We start from the raw sequence: 19,064 nt of genomic DNA on the forward strand, positions 1-19,064 counted from the left end.
GCACAGAGATGAATGAACTCCTGCAACTTGATGAAGTGGGAAGACAGGACGTGAGAAGAAGATGTTGCACTCACAGTCTTCGTGCAAGTACGCGAGGCCCTTGGCTGATCCTACAGCAATCTTGAGCCTTGTAGCCCAATCCATCGTCGGAAGACCCTTCCCTGCAATCGAATCCCAAGTTACAGCAAGCAAACAGTCATAAACTTCTGCCTCAGATGTTTGATCTGTTCATGAGCGATGAGCAGCGGGAGTTACCGTGGAGGTGGTGCTCGAGAGTGTTGTTGGGTACGAACTCGTAGACGAGCATTCGCTGCGACCCCGCAATGCAGTATCCCACAAGCGAGACCAAGTGGCGGTGGTGGACTCTGCTGATGATCTCGACCTCCGCTTGGAACTCCCGCTCCCCTTGCCCGCTTCCCGACTTGAGCTGCTTCACCGCAACGTCCTTCCTGTTGGGGAGCACGCCCTTGTACACGTACCCGAACCCGCCTTGGCCCAGGAGATTGTCGCGGGAGAACCCGTTGGTGGCCGCGGCGAGCTCGTCGTAGGTGAAGGTGCTCTGGTTGAAGCCCAGCGCGACGTTGGGTGAAGGGGGCGGCAACGGCGGCCCGTGGAGGCCGGAGTATGCCGCGCTCATGTCGCTGCTGGCCATCTGCGGCATCGGCGACTGATGCCACCCATGTGCGGGCGACATTGCCGTTCCCGGAGGTGGCGGGATCTGGCCCATGTAGTCCATCCCTTGGCCTCCGTTTTGCCATTTTGGAAGCGGTGCGGCTTGGTAGTAGCCACCTACACCACATCGACGGCCGAGGAATTAATACAAACAGGTTCACGACTATGGAATCCAAAGTAATCTATTGAATACCGTTGAGTCCCTGGCCATCATAATAGTGCATGTTGGGCTGCTTCTTCTTCTTCTTCTTGGTGCAGAGCACAAGAGCCACGATCATCAAAACCAGGAATATCCCCACACCTGCCGTGATCCCCAAAACGAGAGGCAGATTGACGCCTGAATCATGTTTCGTCGGAGATGTGGCTGATGACGATATCTGTGAAGGCAGCGACTTGGAGGATGGGCTTCTCGAGGCTGGTGTTGACGATCCGTCCGACGGCGAAGGGGTCGTTGGTGAGTCCTTGTCATGTTTTGAACGTGAAGAGGAGGATGATTTATGTGGCGAGGATGAAGGACGAGACGGCTTGGAGGAGGACGATGAAGGGGCAGAGGAGGACTCGAGAGATGGAGAGTCCGGGTCGTCTGTGGAATCTGGGGACGACGGAGACGGAGCGTCGGGTGATGATTCCGGCGGCGATGAGTCAAGAGGAGGCGCTGGCGGGGAATCGGATGGCGGTAGCGCATCTTGGGTGGGAGGAGCAGGCGGAGTGGAGGTGTCGGGCGGCGGAGCAGTCGCAGGGGATGAAGCCATTTTGCGAGGATGGAGTTCGAGCGCAGAGCACTCTGCCCTCCCTGCGACCGCCCGTCTACCCCAACCTGCAGATTGCAGAACGCGATCACAACATCATCTACAAAGAAATCAGGTAAAGCCATGTCTTCTCCTCGCAGAAAATTCATGATCAACAGGAAACACAAAGTTCCATCTTGCGCTCCACGTGCTCGACGTTGGTTCTGACCGAGACCAGTACGCAAAGCAAGAAACAAATCGCATATACACAGAGGAAACAAATCGATGAAGAGAAGATATACTACTTTTGCCTGAGCTCCTTGGGAGAAGGGCGTGCAGGCGCTCCTCAGGGAAGGAAGAGGGGGATAGATGTGGCGAGGGGCGTCGGCTTCATCCTTCTCCAGCCACCGCCCGCTCCAATTCCGCCCCTGCAATTTCTACTGGTGCCTTTCTATTTCTGATCCTCCGTCCACGTTGTTCGACGGAGGAAATTAACAGAAAATTAGCAGAAAAAAGAAGAAATAAACGAAGGAAAAATAAACAAAAATAGCAAAAATCTAACAACAACGTGACAGTCCTCCTATTTCCGGATGGCCGTTGGGAATTTCCCGCGCGACCGCCCGATGCAAACCACCACACACAGCATCGCTACGTGGCTAATATTAATGTATTAATACATCGCAAGAGTAGATCATATTGGGACGAATGATCCTAATATTATTACGAGTTTAATCAATCATATAATAAGTCTTTCCATGTAACCATTCATCTTCCTCTATGTTTTAGTATGTTTATGTTCATCATTTTATTATACCCGACATTTTAGCATGTTAATCTTCTTCTATGTTTTGGCAAGCAAGGAATTCTGAGAAGACGGCGTTCTCTTCATCACCGAACCAGACACATGAAACAGAGCAAGCCAAGGTTCGCAGGTGAAGCAGCAGCAGCAGCGGCAACGAGGAACAACAAGGCCATGGATTCTACACTTCGTCTTCCATTCTTTACATACATACACCACGGGAAGCAGAGCAATGAATGATACAGCAGGCTTAGGCTAAGAGCCAGAAATCTTTGTGACGCTTGGTGGTGATCAAGTATCCGCCGCCGCCTCTCCTGCTCTTCCTTCTCACCGCCATCGCCATGCACGTCGCGTTCTGGACGCAGAAGTCCGCCACGCTGCCTCCCACCTTGCGGCCAGCCCACATCATGACCAGTCTCCATGTCAGGGACCGCTTCTTCTGCCCCATGATGAGGAGCGACGCGTCCTGCTTCCTGGCCTCTTCCACGATCGCCGGACCTCGCTCCGTCGCCTCCACCAGAGACAGCTCCACTTGGACCTGGAAAGACGCTGTCGATTGATTTCTCTGGCATTGAAGCACACGACGATGCAAAAATCTTCAACAGAGTAAGGGCCACGAATAACAGAGCATGTTTACCTCGGGTTTTCTCGCATGGCAAACGCTTCTCATGGAATGCAGAAGCTCGTAGATCTTTGGATCCCTCTCCTTCCCAGATTGCTCACCTGATATTGAAGAGGAAAATTGTCATACGACTTCTTTGCCTGCTCCACATCCATGTCAAGAGGCGGGCGGACTCTCACCATGCTTGGGTGGCCTGACAACGTCGACGAGGACGATGCTGTCGTTGCTCTGCACCGAGTGTGAGAGCGCCCACCGCAAAGCGGTCTTCGACTCCGGGCTGGAGTCCACCACTATCATGATCCTTCGGCCGAGTAGGGCTTCTTCCTCAGCTCCGTCTCCGGGCTGCTTCGCGTTCCCGTGGTGGTGGAGTTGACCGGACTCGGGAGACGGCGGCGGCTTCGGTTCGAGCGGCGGAGATCTGACCCTGACACCAGGGGACATGCGGTTGAGGCAGAAGCTCGGCAGCCTGGTGCTGCTTCTGCCCATCGCTGGCTGCTGCTGCTGGTGGAGGAAGAGGCGGAGAAGGAAAAAGGGAAAGAAATAACTTTGGGGCTGGGGATGGTACAGCTTTGAGCTTGTCCTGGTGTCGGTGTCACCTCAGAAGGCCATGCTCCCCTTCCTTTTTCCCTGACGCCCTTCATTCGTGCCGACGAGTGGGCTCTGCTTCTGAATGGATGGGTTCCAGAGCGCCGGTAATGTGCGACAACTCAAGTCACGACTTGAGTTCCGACTGATGATGTGGCGCGTTAATTTTTGATTTTGTGTTATATTTTAGTGTCGGCTCTCATAAATTATTAGCGATCAAAGCGTTGAGAAAGGATATGTTAGGTTAGATTGGACATCAATTCAACTTAAAATATTAAACCTGGTTAAGTTGTCAATTAGACTCACTCAACTCTCTTAATTTTTACCGATGTGAAATTAATCGTAGTATGTTTTTCAATCGCAGTAAGTATATATATATATATATATAATGGCATGCAAAATAAAAAATAAAAAACTCATCTGATACTTAAATTATCATGTCGGATTAATAAGACATCCAAATAAATATCGAGTTGATAATGACATAACTTAGAATATCAGAAGCTCCTATTTCCAAAATTTATATTTGAATGCGATAAATACAATAATATAATTTCTCATTCTATAATAATATGATAAATATATTATATTTATATTTAAAATATAATATATTAAAGTATCTTGATTAAACTTTATTGAAGAAATAAAAAAGCTTAAATACATTAAGCTATCACTATTTATACAGATTAAAAGAAAAAATTTTCTTTAACAGAATAGATGATTTGAATAGATTTCCTCGTATAATTAGAAAAATCTTATATGATAACAATATCAACATAAAAAAAATTATTCTGAATAAAAGCCACAATAAATACTGTTTTTGTACTTGCACAACAGAAGAAACTTAATAACAATTGAATGATATTATACATAGAAGAACAATGCCCAGGAGTTGGATCTCAATCCACATAATAACAATTGAATGATATTATCAGAGTATAGCTATGAAGGAACAATCTTCAGTGCCTTTTCAGTTGATTGTCTTCTTCGGTGCCTTTTGATCCATTTCACTGATGGTAAACACAAACCGATACTTGTCTTATCGAAAGATAAACCAGCATATCTAATAAGTCATGAACAGGACAGGGATTCCTGCAAAAGATTAGAGATTACAGCTGCATGACAACCCACATAAAAGATAGACATCAAACAGAACAGCTCGGTAGTCTAAAAGGCAAAGCAACAAAGCCTGTTTCAATTGATGAACTGCTTCTTCCCTAAAACGATGTACAAAAAGGAAAAGAAAATAAGCAGACAAGGGTCCATGACCAAAAGGGACAGCCATCCTACCAATCCATACCAACCAAGCACAAGGAATCAGAACCTGTGATCACATGCATCGGTTACCACGCCTCAACCACTCTTTTCTTCTCAGGATCCGATGACCGAGAGTACATTTCCAAATCATACCTTCAGTAGAACCAGTATTGGAAGGAGAACAGTTAGGAGAGAGCCTATCCCTGCCTTTCGGAGCAAACCTCCATCACTGCCATCCAAGCTGCTTGTTGTTCCCGAAGGACCTATTCCTCCCAGTACTCCATTGGTTGTGTTGCTTGTCAGTGGGCTGAAGGTGCTTGGTGTCGCTGAGCTTGGCGTAGTGCTTGTGCTTGTTGGTGTGCTTGAGGTTGCTGCAGCACTGATGCATGGAAAATAGAATGGAGAAGTATATGGTTAGGAACTAATCACTTTCAGCTTCCGATAAAATTTCATTGCTTTGTACACGTAATTAAGCAAAGTCACTTCTATAGCTTGTTTTATGGTGCAATGGTCTCCCTCACCATTCAAAAAAGCAAAGCTTTTGACAGCTGACCATATTCTTTACCCTTTTTCTTTTTTGTTTTCAGAAGAACGAGATGTGAAATACAGGACGAGAGAGAAATATAGGTTATATAAGCTACCCAGAAAAATCCATTAAAACCAATTGCTATGGCCTAAAGTAGCAAAAGAGCTGCAACAGAGTTTTGTCTAAATGCACTCGGTGAGGAAGATCAGCAAGCTTATTATACCATGGATTTTGATTGTTCCAGGATGAGTAGGGTGCTGCCATGCTTGTGCTCAACAAATGCACACAATAACAGGGAATTCATGGTCAATAAAAAATTTAAGCATATAATTTGTAGAATGTTGTTGCAGCTTGTTTTAAATGTCGAGCAATGATTCTCTAGCTTCATCTATTGCAATATGGTAAGTAGGAGTTGTTGTTTAGATTTTAGCCGGCAAATCAGTTTCAGTTCACGAATTGCTTTTATTTACTTTTAATGTCCCATATTTGGTGGCAACATGATCTGTGAATCAATGTAACAATAGTTCAGAACTAAAGCTCGACTTGACTTGCCGACTCCACATAAGGGGTTATATGTCCTTTTGGTAAAACATATCATTCAATTAATAATCTAGAGATACTTGGATTTCTGACTATGAATAGATAAGAAACATTTGGTCTTAACTTGGACTAGTCCAAATTATGATCACATTCCTAGTGCACACCAGTAATCTTTCTTCTTTCTTGGTATGAATCCCTTTTCCTTCCATCATTAGTTAGTCCTTTCATCCGTTTCTTGAATTAACTCATTAGCTCCTTCCTAGCCAATCCCATCAGTCTCAGAACCACACCATGGCTTTCGCCTAAAATTATTTTCTTTTTTCTTTTTTAGGGGTCATTTAGGAGTGGGAGATTCGGCGACTCGGGTCTTAAAATGTATCATAAAAGCTAAGTGTAATTAACATGAGGACAATAAGCATATGCAAACAACAAAAACTTTCTAAACCTGTGGCCATGACTCACCAACAGGGAAAGCAGATTTCAAGTCATTGGATGCACATGAAAATTACAAAATGCTGATGGTATGCACAGTGAATCAGTGCCCACTTGGAAGAATAAAGAGGCATATAAGGTTAGATTGTTCTAAAAGCTTATCAAACATGTATTGGAGGATGTCACAGAAACAAATGGGGGAGGAGAAGAAAAGCCACAAAAGATGTTTTTTTTCCTTTTTCTCACTAAGTTAGGGTGGATGCTGATGTTAACTAAAAAATCTGGAGATTTTTGTACCAAAGAAACACCAAAAAAGCTATAGTTTTGACTCCAAGGAAGATTGGTATGCTGGTTAGGGAGATTAATTTTTTCCTTGGAAAAATCTACAATAACCACATAAAAGTATCAGCAACCCTGAAATATAATAAGTGTTCTATTCCAAAGGATTTAGCTCCATTTCAACAAAAAAGAAGTCCACTCTTTTGTACCTGGGAGTTGCAGGGTAGACACAACCATTTGCACCTGCAAGAACCAAAGGATGGATGAGAAGGACCTCTTGTTTGATTGACCTCTGTAGTGATTTAATATGGAAGAAAAGGGCTATTTACTTGGATCTGTGGAGGTAAGCATGGCTGTTCCTGAGAAGTCACAGGCTGTTTGCGCCTGCCCATTCCTCTGGTAATAGCTGTTGGCAGCATAAGAGCAATGGGCAAGCACTGTGTTGGGGTCGTAGCATGCACCAACTTGCAGAATAGGATTGCAGTCAGCCCCAGCTCCACAAGCATAGTCCAGTGTCTTCTGCAGGGCTGTCGTGCTCGCATCAGACTCACAAACACACCAAGCAGCATCTTCCAACACAAAATGGAAACAGAGATGAAGTCTTCAGTTCATGCATCAAATGGTACATCAACCGGCAAAAAAGCAACAACCTTTGTGCAGTTCTCTTGAACTTTCAGTCAAAAACCCAAAGGATCAAATAGCTATTCTTGATACATTCTGAAGGATATATAATAAGACATAGAGCAAGTCTATGAGAGAAAGGAACAACAAAAATGTGCATGGTTGTGATCGGGGGGGCATCACAGGGTGTAGAATGAAAAAGATGAGAAGAATGAGGGAAGATTTATAGCCTTTGCAGCTAGAAGTCCCCTTAGACCATCAAAAAATTTGTCCTCCCAAAAGGCAAAAGAACAAAGCAGAGAAGGAAAGGAAACAAAGGAGGCCATTCCTCTACCCATCTGTGTGCTCAAAGTTCAGGAAGAACAGAAAGAACACTATACCAAGGAGGCATAACTGGCTCACCTGAACCACCAAACGCAGACACAGTAAGCAAAAGGAGCAGTAGACCAGCCATGAGCATTGACAAAGAAGAGAGACAGATATTAGTGAGTTCTGAGAGTGGTTGTCTCACCAAAGTTTGGTGACAGGAGTACAGAAAGGGAGAGAGGAAGAAGAGAATGCTGGCATGAGTTGCAGTGACCTTTGAACAATAGCTTTAAAAAGCAGTGATGTAGATAGGTTGTCTGATTTCTCTTTCCCACTGTACTCTCTCTTTTGTGCCCGTCTTGGTGTGTGGTTGAGTGAGTTCATTCATGAAAGGTGCTCAAGTGCTGTAGCCACAACCAAAGCAGTTGTCTTCCTGCTCCTAAATCCCAACATAATCTACAATAAGGTGGTGATTCGAACATGAAATCTTACCTTCTGCATGTCAAAGTATGTTCATGTCTACTTCCTCATTTCTTGTCACACTCTTTCATATGCTTTAGGGACTCCGTTTGCTTCCAACTTGGATTGCTTCAGCTTGGAGCTATGACACCATTGATGTCAAATCATTTTACTGGCATCCATGTCAGTCAATCTTTATCCATAAATACTAAACATATAGAATATATCCATAGTAATTGTAGATTTTGTGCGCATGATTTCGTGTTAGAAGTACGTGCAGATTTATGGTACCGATGAGAAAGAAGCGTTGGGCGTATAAAGAAAGATTTGTGTGTACAAAAAGACGATGTGGAGAAGGCAAACACAGAGAGACAGATGAAGCAGTCCTCACCAAGCACGAGGAAAGAAAGGGAAGAAAGAGAGAGTGACATATCAAGAATAAGCTACTGAACTCTACACAATAGTCAGACGTTTTGAGTTAGATTTCCTACTTTTTGTGGCCTCAAACATAGTCAAGCTTATTAGATGAGTTAGATTTGGCAAGATGCGAGTGATAGCTTAGCCCTGTACGATGCAAAATCTAGAATAGAAGAGAGTAAAAGGGAGTATAGGTAAGATGAATTCGATTAATGTGGTCTAGTTTGCTTTTATAATTGATTTAGTCTGAAAAATATTTTATAATATGAGAAAAAATTAATTTTTTTATATATTTCATATTTTGTGAATGCTCATAATTATTTATTGAAGGTCTCGACGTTATTATACATTCGATCGCTATGAGTGAAACCCTAATTGAGGGTGAATATTTTTCATGTAAGATTATACGATAATAAAATTATTGATCTTTTATCGTCTCAAATATAAACGTGACATGATAGTTAGTTTATTTGAATTTGCTTTTAGTTCATCATTAAATTAAGTGTCTAAGTAATTTCTAGAAAATAAATTGAAACTTAATTATGAGAAAGAAATCATAGATATAATCCTTCGCATATAAATTGTTTATTTAAAATTTAAAAATAAATTTGACATACTAATATTAGGAATATTAGTGTCGAACGCATAAAGATCAAAGTTGATTACCCTCTCGCGCTTTAGTTAGTTTCAAAATAAAAAAATAAATATTTTACAAAAAAGAGTAAATGATTCTGATCATCATGATTTGATTAACTTTATGATCAACTTAATTTTAAAAAAATATTTTATGATATAAATAAATTATTTTTTGATATTTTATATTAAATTAATGTCTATATGATTCAATTATTGAGTGAGATATCTCTATCATCTTTATGTTGATTGTACTATCATGTCTCCAAATATATCTCTATCATGCATGAAACATTTAGAATGATTAATATATATAATTTTATCCTAAGCAAACAGTTTATTTTGGTAACTAAAATATCATTACTTATGCGCGAAAAAAAAATCACAGAAATATGAGTGAGTCACATTAGTCAGAATTAATATATATAAAGTCATACACTAATTCAACCCAGAAAATATATATATATATATATATATATATATATATATATATATATACATATATATATATATATATAGATACATATATATATATATACATATACATATATATATATATATACATATACATATATATACATATATATATATATATACATATATATATATATATGTATATATGAATATGTATATGTATATATACATATACATACATATATACATATACATATATGTATATATATATACATATATGTATATATGTATATATATTTATGTATGTATATATATATATATGTATATTTATACACATATATATATACATGTGTATATACATATATACATGTGTATATACATGTATATATATATATATACATATATATATACATATATACATATATATATACATATATATACATATACATATATACATATATATATATATATATATACATATATATATGTATATATATATGTATATATATATATATATATACACACACACTAATTGAGCGCCCCCTCCACCTAGAACTCCCCGGTCCCCTCCCCGCCGCCCGGGCCAGCGCGTTCATGGCGCACACGTTCACGGCCTCGCCCAGGTTGACCGGCGGGCCATCGCCGTCGCCGTGGCATCGCGCCCTGAACGTGACGACCAAGCGCGCGACCTCGACCTCGCCCTCGACCGCCGATCGTCGAGCGCCTTATTCATCCTTCATGAGTTTCCGGTGGGATCATCTACAGAAGGCAATTTAACTGTTAGGCAACAACATCTGTCAGGGCAATCATCAGCAATCCTGGACCTATCCATCCTTTCAAGAGACACTGTTGCTCTATAGATACTTTATATATCTACAGATTTTGATGCATGAAGGTTGATTTTATAAATACTATGTGCCTTCTTCTGTGCTGTTTCCAATTAAATTCTCCAAGTCATTCTTTTTCTTTAACTTGGGATCTGAGCACCAGCCTTCACTTGCCTTTCCTGAGTTCTTAAGCTTTCTCTGGCTACTTTTTCACATACAAATTTGGTAAATTTCAATAAAAAAACAAGCTATATCATAAAATATATTGAAACCTTGGTCAGAGAACAGATTGATTTAAGCTTGTTGATTGTTATGTTTCAGTCTCAAGGAAATGGTCTTGTTGTTGGTTTTGGGGGGTTTTGTATAAGAGAAAGCTTTGGCTTACAACTGAAAACTCTTCTCTGATGCAGTAACAAGCAGTGACTGTCCTGGGAGTGTTTGATTGTTTCTGGAGGAATCTGTCTTTGTTCATGTGACTGTTTGATTGTTTCTTTTCTTGTATATCTCATTTTAAATGTTGGGATTCTGTCTGAATTTTCAGTCAGAAAACATGCATAAAATAATAAAAAATTGATGTTTGGTAGATCATGAAGTGCTTGTTGCCTCTCACTCCATCATGGATTAGATCTCACATGGAAGTATTGGGAGGAGGGTCTCTTCTCTCTATTTAAGGAGGTGCAGACCTCTTCCTGTTTCTCCACAGAGAATTCCTCTCTCTCTCTGTCCCTCCCTCTCCCTTTTTCTGTGATCTCAGATCTTCCTCTGTAGAAAAAGGTGGGAGTCTCTCAGAAGGTAATGTCCTGACCTGATCTGAAGCTTTTTTTACTTTGGTTCAATTGCTAAACACCTATAGTACCTTCATTGTGCTGGCCCTTGTGGGCTTCTTCCGTGGACAAGACTCTGGGACAGGATCTTGGGTGGATCCAATTAGTGTTCCCCATCGACAGATCTTTTACTGCCACTCTGTTGATCAAAGAAATGAGTTAGATCTGTCCCAGATCCGCATATCTCAAAGCTTTTAGTTCGGATCTGCACGGATGTTGAGCTGGTAGCTGCTTTTACTTGAATCAATTCTGCAGGTGTTCTGGAATTGGCACTTCCGGATTGTGCATTTTTAGATCTGATCTATGACTAAATCTTTATCATGTGCTCTCAAGATCTTCTATTAGCTACGTCAGATCTGATGTTTGCATGATTTAGATCTGGAAATGTTTGCATCTTCTGATTCGTTGCTGCTGCTGTTGGTTCAATCGTTTCAGAGTGTCTAGAACGCAAACATGGTGAAGATCTGCTGCATCGGTGCCGGCTATGTCGGTGGCCCAACCATGGCCGTCATTGCCTTGAAATGCCCCAACATCGAGGTGGCCGTCGTCGACATTTCCGTCACCCGCATCGCTGCATGGAACAGCGATCAGCTCCCGATCTACGAGCCCGGCCTTGAAGACGTCGTGAAGCAGTGCCGAGGCAGGAACCTCTTCTTCAGCACTGACGTAGAAAAGCATGTCTGTGAGGCCGATATCATATTCGTCTCGGTGAACACGCCCACCAAAACCCGTGGCCTCGGCGCCGGTAAGGCTGCCGACCTTACCTACTGGGAGAGTGCTGCTCGCATGATCGCCGACGTCTCAAAGTCCGACAAAATTGTGGTGGAGAAGTCCACGGTCCCCGTTAAGACCGCCGAGGCCATCGAGAAGATCTTGACCCACAACAGCAAAGGCATAAGCTACCAGATCCTCTCCAACCCAGAGTTCCTCGCAGAGGGTACTGCAATCCAGGACCTGTTCAACCCCGACCGGGTGCTTATCGGCGGGAGGGAGACGCCGGAGGGGCAGAAGGCCGTCCAAGCACTCAAGGAGGTCTATGCCCATTGGGTTCCCGAGGACAGAATCATCACGACCAATCTATGGTCAGCTGAGCTATCCAAGCTCGCTGCTAATGCCTTCCTAGCGCAGAGGATCTCGTCGGTGAACGCCATTTCGGCGCTCTGCGAGGCCACCGGGGCAAACGTGGCGGAGGTGGCCTATGCCGTCGGAAAGGACAGCAGGATCGGGCCTAAGTTCTTGAACGCAAGCGTCGGATTTGGTGGCTCCTGCTTCCAGAAGGACATCCTGAACTTGGTCTACATCTGCGCGTGCAATGGCCTCCCTGAGGTGGCCAACTACTGGAAGCAAGTGATCAAGATCAATGACTACCAGAAGAGCCGGTTCGTGAACAGGGTTGTTTCCTCCATGTTCAACACTGTTGCTGGGAAGAAGATTGCTGTGCTCGGGTTCGCGTTCAAGAAGGACACCGGCGACACAAGGGAGACGCCGGCCGTTGACGTCTGCAAGGGGCTGCTGGGTGACAAGGCCAAGATTAGCATCTACGATCCGCAGGTGACGGAGGACCAGATCCAGCGCGATCTTGCGATGAACAAGTTCGACTGGGATCACCCCATCCACCTCCAGCCGATGAGCCCGACGGCGGTGAAGGAGGTGACCGTGACCTGGGACGCCTACGAGGCCGCCACGGGAGCACACGCAGTCTGCATCCTGACCGAGTGGGACGAGTTCAAGCGACTGGACTACTCGAAGATCTACGAGAACATGCAGAAGCCTGCCTTTATCTTCGATGGACGCAATGTGGTGGATCCTGAGAAGCTCAGGGAGATGGGATTCATCGTGTACTCGATCGGGAAGCCATTGGATCCCTGGCTCAAGGACATGCCTGCTGTGGCCTAATTGGGAGCTCTGTTGGAAGAGAGAGAGAGGGATTCTTTACGGATCACAATGCTAAGGTTTCATAGTGGTTGTCGTTTCATTATACTTATGTATGGAGTGTCTTATTATATATGGAGCCAATTGTCACTGTAATTAGTCTCATATGGTATGTAAGATTAAGATTAGTGTACTATTATTAATTCTTATATATAAGATTTATAATTGTAGTTAATAGATTTTTAGTGTTTTTGATATCTCCATTGAAATATTATAAATTTATTTTAAATAATGTAAATGAGATAAAATGAATTCAAAATCAATGTAACAAAGGTAAATGAATTCAAAATGAATGGAAACCAACTTATATATTCTTTATTGGTTTAGGAAAAAAAAACTAAATATAGAAACTAAATAAAAAACTATATTTATTGGCTTAGGAAACTTACAAACGAAGGCATCTCCCAACAAAAGTCCAACATTTCTAGAAAATTATAAAAAAATAATTTAATATATGTACCTATCAAATTTAGAATTTTAAGTCTATCCTATCCTCGGAAAGCTTAAAATTTGGTTGTTCAAATCATAATTTTCTGTCAAAGGTATCCCATCCGAACCGATACGACGGATAACACGAATCTCGAGGCTGAAGAGGAACCGAACATTTCAAATGACCCGTGGACCAGATCGTCACGTAACCCACCGAATTCTGATCTCCCCCTTTTGGGTTGCTTTTATTGTGCCGGCGGTTTGGATCGAACCCCTCCCCCGTTCTCGCCTGCTCTCTCGTCCCTGCTTTTGCCGACGAATTCGATCTCCAGATCCAGGAAAATGTCGGTGAGTATCTGATCCAGCCAATTTCTTGCCCTTTCCGTCTGTGATTTTTATTCGTGGTGTCGTGAGATCCGATGTTCCTCGTCTTGGATCCGACGGGAGAATATTCATGTTTGTGTCTAGATCTTACGTGGTTGCGCGAATGGATGAGAGGATTCTGACTACGAGCTCTAGATCGTTAGGTAGTAATGGTGTGCATCGAATTGGGTCGGAAAAAGATAATTTTGGTTCAGCATATCGATGCCAGAGAAGATTTACGAGGAAGGTTAAGGAAAAAAGATGCGGTGACTTTGCATAGATCTAGATCTGATCGTGTGGATGTTCGACTTCCTTTCTCGTTGTACGGGATTCCAAGATTCACTATGATTCACCAATGAGCTCCTCAAGTAGCTTGTTATACTTCATTCGGATACAAGGTCAGATTTTGTGGTGGAATGCGTCTAATTCAATTTGCATCGTAGATTTTAGACATTGACTTGCAATGTGTCATCCTAATTATTGGGATCAAATCTACGGTTAGCTAGTAAACCTCTATATTGGATAATTGTGAAAGGAACACGGTGTTTGAGGCACTTGTGACAATCAGCAAAATATATCCTTTGTTTGTCACAAAAGCCAAAATGGTGAGCTAAAACTTAATGTGTATTGACTTTTGAAGAGTAGTAGACAGACCATTTCTTCTCAACAAAAAGAGGAAACCTTCTCCGTTGCATTATCTACCAATCATTTCAGCAAAGGAATACTCTCTAGTCTTTTGACAAATGGGTTAGTTTTATTGAGGAGCTTACCTTTTGTCTTGTAGCTTGTAATTTTTTTCTACTTACCTTTTCTTCTTTTACTGACTTGATTTTCTGTACCAATTATTGTAATCTATTGTTAAATGTGTAAGTCATATTATTGTTTCATCTCATAATATATGTATATTTTGTGCAGCTAGCCGTGACAAATTTTCACATTATTGTTGTTTGTAATTGTCTCTTTTTCTTTGGCCACATCAGTAATACTGTGAAAATAAATGAGATTGCTCTCTACTTGATAATATCTAATAGCTAATGTAGCCTAACTGAACTCTAATAACTATATGAATCTGAGTGTTTACCGATCAAGATGGCTAAGATGATTGAGGCATTTTTTTTCTCATCTAGAGATTTCCCATCTGATTGGTAGAGCCAACAATTACAGCTTCTAGTCTTGTTCTATTTGTGATCATAATCCAGGCAAGGGGAGAGGCAGGATCCATTTCTATCAGCATTTCCTGTAAACTTGCAGCAAGACAACCTAGGTTTTCTCAGTTTGGTCAGACAATATCACACAAACAATACCATTGTACAGAATCCCTCCCAGGCATCAAGAACAGGGCAGTTTCAGTTGTTGGATTATGACGCATGAAGTACATAATAATTATTTTATTTGTTTTGATCCTTTGCAGATTATAATAATTTTCCTAGATGCTTCTGTTAAACTGGAGAACTTCTCTGTGGAAACATGAAAATAAACATGCCACTTTGACAATAACATAACTCATTGAACTACTAAGAAGTCGAATAACTGTTACCAAATGTCAAGAGCTAGAAGTAACACAGGGTATGTAGTGTCAACAATTTTATTACATATAACGACTGTGTGATTATATTTCAACAGTATAATCTCAAGTTACATCTCATTTTCTAGTTGCATTGTTTCATCTTGGCAGATCAATTTTTAGGAAGCTTGATTTCATGTCCTTTTGAGCCAACTAGTTTTCTCTTTTGATTAACCAAGTTGTTAGATGATGCAATAAGACTATTTCAGTAAGATTAGTTAAGTATGTGGTATGGATGTAAAATTTTATCCTAAAGAATTTATTGTCCATTGCAAAATTTTCAGTAAGGTCACTATTTCTTGTGCCAATTGTTATCATTATTTTTTCTGTATAGATCAATAGTCCTTTTAGCATGCAAAAGGCACTAATGTACAAGATATTTCTGACATTATAATTTGTAGAATCTTGAGTTAGCTTGATTTTTTTGTTCTGCCAATATGCCTCATCGGATTATGCAGATCACATTCAATAATTTCACCAACTCAGAGAGGGCATAATTGTCTCAGTTAATTATTTACCTTCAAAATCCTATTAGAGTAAGGGGTTCACCCCAAGGGTGAAGAACCTAATGAACATCTTGTTTCAGCAACTGGATCGATAATTTTTTAGGATGCCAATGAATCCTCAAATGACTATTCAACCAAATTGGAAATTGACATTTCAGATGGGACAGTTAAATTATTTTCTTTTTTATTTTTGTCAACAGTTCCATGGAGGAAATGCTTAACTTCCTAGCTGATTCCATTAGTTATTAGGGTTCATTAGATGCAACTCTATTGAGTGGCAGTTCATGATTTAATGTTGATAGGAATTTATTAAACATGTTAACTACCATCTCTTTTCTGTTTTTTAAAAAAGAATGTTCATTTGGTTAGTCTTTAGTTGCTCCCATGTTAGGGCCTTTAAGTCTTATTCAGCATGACTTATTTAATAAATTTGATTAGATGGACAAATCATGCTCTATTGAGATGTGATAAATTGTTTGGTTGGTAGTTTTTGTGACATTTAGATTGTAGAGGGTATGTGTTTCATCGCTGAATTATTACTGAGCTCTTTTTCATCATTTTGCAGGCAAAAACAGTGAAAATTAGTAACATTTGCTTGTCTGCATCTCAAAGGGACATTCAAGAATTCTTTTCCTTCTCTGGGGACATCGATTATGTTGAAATGCAAAGGTCAATCATTTATCCTTTCTTTGTACCTCTAATATCTCTATCGTTAGGAGGTAGGAAATGATTGTGAAATAGGGATTCTCTTTTTGCAGTGAATCAGAAGATACTCAACTTGCTTATGTCACTTTTAGAGACTCACAAGGAGCAGAAACTGCAATGCTTCTCACAGTGAGTTCATCTAGATATAAACTGCTGCTTTCTTCTGCATATTTTCTGAAAACAGAATTGTTTATGGCAATACAGTTTTGGTATATAAAATATGGGAATCCTTGGTAAACTATTTGTTGTATATATATACAGGGAGCAACAATAGTTGATCGTTCTGTTAATATAACTCCAGCTGAGAATTACAAGTTGCCTCCTGAAGCTTACAGACACATGCTGGTAGGTCTCTACTATTTCTCTGTTTTTGTTTTTAGTGATATTTGCACGAGAACACCATACACTCCAAACAGAAAATAATATTTATGATTTTTTCCATGCCTAGGAATTTCTTCCAATAGAAGAACTAAAATGTCATGTATGGTGCTCAATTTCTTATTGCATATGTAGCTGTGTCAAATGGTTTCAAGATAAACCTATATTATGCCATTTCTCATCGTTGATTATATATTTTCAGAGTCAAAAATTCTGGTTAGATTGGGGAACTTTTTTTTGTTTAAGTATTTGGTCAAAGGTCCATTGGAATTTGGAGGAAAACGTGCATTTGTGACTCTCTTGTTTATGAACTAGGTGGGAATGATAAAATGTCATGAGAAAACGAGGGTCCTAGATTGCTAGAAAGTTAGAAGGTTTCATTAATTATAGCGTATAAATGGTTTAACAACTGGCCTTCTAATTGAAGCTGCAGATAAAATTTGATATCTTGTATGCAATTTGTGTATCTGTTAGAAAGTTCAAGCATAAACATATGATAAGCCACTGGATCCTACATCCAAAGCCGATTTCGTTCTTTGGTTCTAAATGTATGTTTAAAATGTAATATACAGGGAAAAATTATTATTTGTTTGATCAGCAATTATAGACCTTTAGTTCCTGTGTTTTCATCAAAGTATGACTTTTGGTACCTGCGAAGTTATCCCCTTTTTAATTACATTTTTAACTGTGACATGTACTTATTCTTGAAAGGATGGAAACTCCTCACCTACCAATGAGGCGGTGAAGAAGGCGGAGGATGTGGTAAGTGGCATGTTGGCCAAGGGCTTTGTTCTCAGCAAGGATGCACTCCAGAGAGCGAAAGCCTTTGACGAGCAGCACCAACTTCTATCCACTGCCTCAGCAACCGTCGTGTCTCTGGATCAGAGGATTGGGCTGAGTGAGAAGCTAAGCACAGGCATGGCCATGGTCAGTGGGAAGGTGAGGGAGGTGGACGAGCGATACCAGGTAACTGAGATCACGAGGTCGGCCCTTGCCTCCGCTGAGCAAACAGCCACCAATGCTGGATCAGCCATCATGAGCAACCGATATGTCTCAACTGGAGCATCATGGTTATCAAGTGCACTTGGTAAGGTAATGAAGGCAGCTGAGGATGTTAGCATCCTGACCAAGGAGAAGGTGGAGAAGGCCGAAGAGGAGAGGAAGCAACTATTCTGGGATGAGAGACGGGGAATGGTGAGCGAGTATGCAAAGGTTCACCTCGACGAGCCGTTGTCGAATGAACCTCCGACGGTCCCTGTGTACTCTATGGATGAGCAGAAGCTGCGGATCGCATAAATCTCTGTTCATTTCAGAATTCGCCTCACTATTCATTTTGTTATTAGTTTGCACAATTATTTTTTATGTTTGTATCATCCATTGACCATCATGTATGTTTCGAGTGTCGATACGTCGATATCGGTTTAGATTTGTACACTGTTATCAATGTCTTATTGTGTAAAACACCGATAACTTGTTGGAATTTGGACTCGAGATGCACTACTCATGAGTGTTTTGCAAGATTGATTAGCCTATGCTTATCAAAATTAAACAAATGTAATCAAGATCGATTGTGTAAATCAAGATCTCTCAGTTCCCAAAGTACAGAATTGACTTAAATTTCAATTTAATTATTGATCATTACTATGGAGACATGAAGATTGTTTTATATCAATTCTATCAAAATTAATCTATAAATTGCACAACTTTAACCTGATAATCTCATTTTACTTGGAAAAATATGACACCAAATGATAATTTTGTACTTTGATGATCGTATGATCATTTTCGCTTAATAATCACAATTAGAATTCAAAATTCCTTTACCTCTTTACATTAGTAATGGATAACAAACTAATCACATAAACCAAATAAACTATTTTAATAGTATGAGTTACGTTAAGTTTAACAAACGGAAAATTAAATGTGTAAATAAGATAAACTGAAAAAAAAATAATATCGTAGGTAAAATTGATGTGATGTCTCAAGAATCACTCCAACTCTGTCCTCTCCATCATTTCCACCTTTAAATCTAGCAAGATCTGATCTCACATTAACAATAAAATTGGATTAATCGTCAAATTTAATCTACCATCACCTTGATAATAATAATAATAATAATTATTATTATTATTTTATATTTATAAAAAAAATATAGGTATTTGAAATTTTGAATTAGTGGTTGTCCTCAATTCAAGTTAAAATCTCAATATATTATGCTCCTTAATGGTTATTTTTATCCTTTCTAA

At 40.5% G+C, this 19,064-nt stretch overlaps 5 protein-coding genes across 6 annotated transcripts in view; 2 read left to right on the plus strand and 3 right to left on the minus strand.

Moving 5' to 3' along the window:
- The window catches only part of LOC135635893 (putative proline-rich receptor-like protein kinase PERK6), a 2,541-nt gene extending 1,117 nt beyond the window's left edge, over positions 1-1,424 (minus strand). Inside the window, exons 1-3 of the mRNA XM_065147344.1 lie at positions 866-1,424; positions 256-789; positions 75-161 (exon numbers count right to left, since the gene is read on the minus strand). Coding sequence (XP_065003416.1) covers positions 75-161; positions 256-789; positions 866-1,424 — 1,180 coding nt within the window. The remainder of the gene's footprint in view (positions 1-74; positions 162-255; positions 790-865) is intronic.
- A 921-nt stretch (positions 1,425-2,345) lies between these two features.
- Positions 2,346-3,307, minus strand: LOC135635894 (universal stress protein PHOS34-like). The gene is made up of 3 exons (XM_065147345.1): positions 3,001-3,307; positions 2,837-2,922; positions 2,346-2,737 (listed from the first exon to the last, which is right to left on the minus strand). The coding sequence occupies exons 1-3, from the start codon at positions 3,305-3,307 to the stop codon at positions 2,450-2,452; spliced, it is 681 nt and encodes a 226-aa protein (XP_065003417.1). The 3' UTR covers positions 2,346-2,449.
- Positions 3,308-4,545: 1,238 nt separating this feature from the next.
- LOC135635808 (PLASMODESMATA CALLOSE-BINDING PROTEIN 1-like) lies at positions 4,546-7,620 on the minus strand. Its single transcript, XM_065147163.1, has 4 exons — positions 7,464-7,620; positions 6,770-7,009; positions 6,650-6,683; positions 4,546-5,042 (listed from the first exon to the last, which is right to left on the minus strand). The coding sequence occupies exons 1-4, from the start codon at positions 7,519-7,521 to the stop codon at positions 4,811-4,813; spliced, it is 564 nt and encodes a 187-aa protein (XP_065003235.1). The 5' UTR covers positions 7,522-7,620; the 3' UTR covers positions 4,546-4,810.
- Positions 7,621-9,822: 2,202 nt separating this feature from the next.
- LOC135635807 (UDP-glucose 6-dehydrogenase 4-like) lies at positions 9,823-13,048 on the plus strand. 2 transcript variants are annotated; one of them, XM_065147162.1, is made up of 2 exons: positions 9,823-10,185; positions 11,377-13,048. In XM_065147162.1, the coding sequence occupies exon 2, from the start codon at positions 11,395-11,397 to the stop codon at positions 12,835-12,837; it is 1,443 nt and encodes a 480-aa protein (XP_065003234.1). In that variant the 5' UTR covers positions 9,823-10,185; positions 11,377-11,394; the 3' UTR covers positions 12,838-13,048. The 2 variants fall into 2 exon arrangements, with proteins under 2 accessions (XP_065003234.1, XP_065003233.1); XM_065147161.1 differs by lacking the exon at positions 9,823-10,185 and adding an exon at positions 10,222-10,909.
- Positions 13,049-13,496: 448 nt separating this feature from the next.
- Positions 13,497-18,322, plus strand: LOC103981140 (binding partner of ACD11 1). Its single transcript, XM_009397753.3, has 5 exons — positions 13,497-13,650; positions 16,301-16,404; positions 16,494-16,569; positions 16,702-16,785; positions 17,530-18,322. Exons 1-5 carry the CDS (start codon positions 13,645-13,647, stop codon positions 18,112-18,114), a joined length of 855 nt encoding a protein of 284 aa, XP_009396028.1. The 5' UTR covers positions 13,497-13,644; the 3' UTR covers positions 18,115-18,322.
- Positions 18,323-19,064: the final 742 nt, after the last annotated feature.

Source organism: Musa acuminata, chromosome BXJ3-4 (genome assembly GCF_036884655.1).
Source record: "Musa acuminata AAA Group cultivar baxijiao chromosome BXJ3-4, Cavendish_Baxijiao_AAA, whole genome shotgun sequence".
NCBI lineage: Eukaryota > Viridiplantae > Streptophyta > Magnoliopsida > Zingiberales > Musaceae > Musa > Musa acuminata.

Coding starts and splice junctions, on each gene's coding strand:
- LOC135635808 (XM_065147163.1), bottom strand. CDS start 7,521: ATGCTCATGGCTGGTCTACTGCTCCTTTTGCTTACTGTGTCTGCGTTT. Junction 6,684..6,769: donor GCTTACCTCCACAGATCCAA/GTAAATAGCCCT, acceptor TGGTTCTTGCAG/GTGCAAATGGTTGTGTCTAC. Junction 5,043..6,649: donor GTCTACCCTGCAACTCCCAG/GTACAAAAGAGT, acceptor TCCATGCATCAG/TGCTGCAGCAACCTCAAGCA.
- LOC103981140 (XM_009397753.3), top strand. Junction 16,570..16,701: donor AAACTGCAATGCTTCTCACA/GTGAGTTCATCT, acceptor ATATATATACAG/GGAGCAACAATAGTTGATCG. Junction 16,786..17,529: donor AAGCTTACAGACACATGCTG/GTAGGTCTCTAC, acceptor TATTCTTGAAAG/GATGGAAACTCCTCACCTAC.
- LOC135635807 (XM_065147162.1), top strand. CDS start 11,395: ATGGTGAAGATCTGCTGCATCGGTGCCGGCTATGTCGGTGGCCCAACC.
- LOC135635894 (XM_065147345.1), bottom strand. CDS start 3,307: ATGGGCAGAAGCAGCACCAGGCTGCCGAGCTTCTGCCTCAACCGCATG. Junction 2,923..3,000: donor TGTCAGGCCACCCAAGCATG/GTGAGAGTCCGC, acceptor CTTCAATATCAG/GTGAGCAATCTGGGAAGGAG. Junction 2,738..2,836: donor GCCATGCGAGAAAACCCGAG/GTAAACATGCTC, acceptor GCGTCTTTCCAG/GTCCAAGTGGAGCTGTCTCT.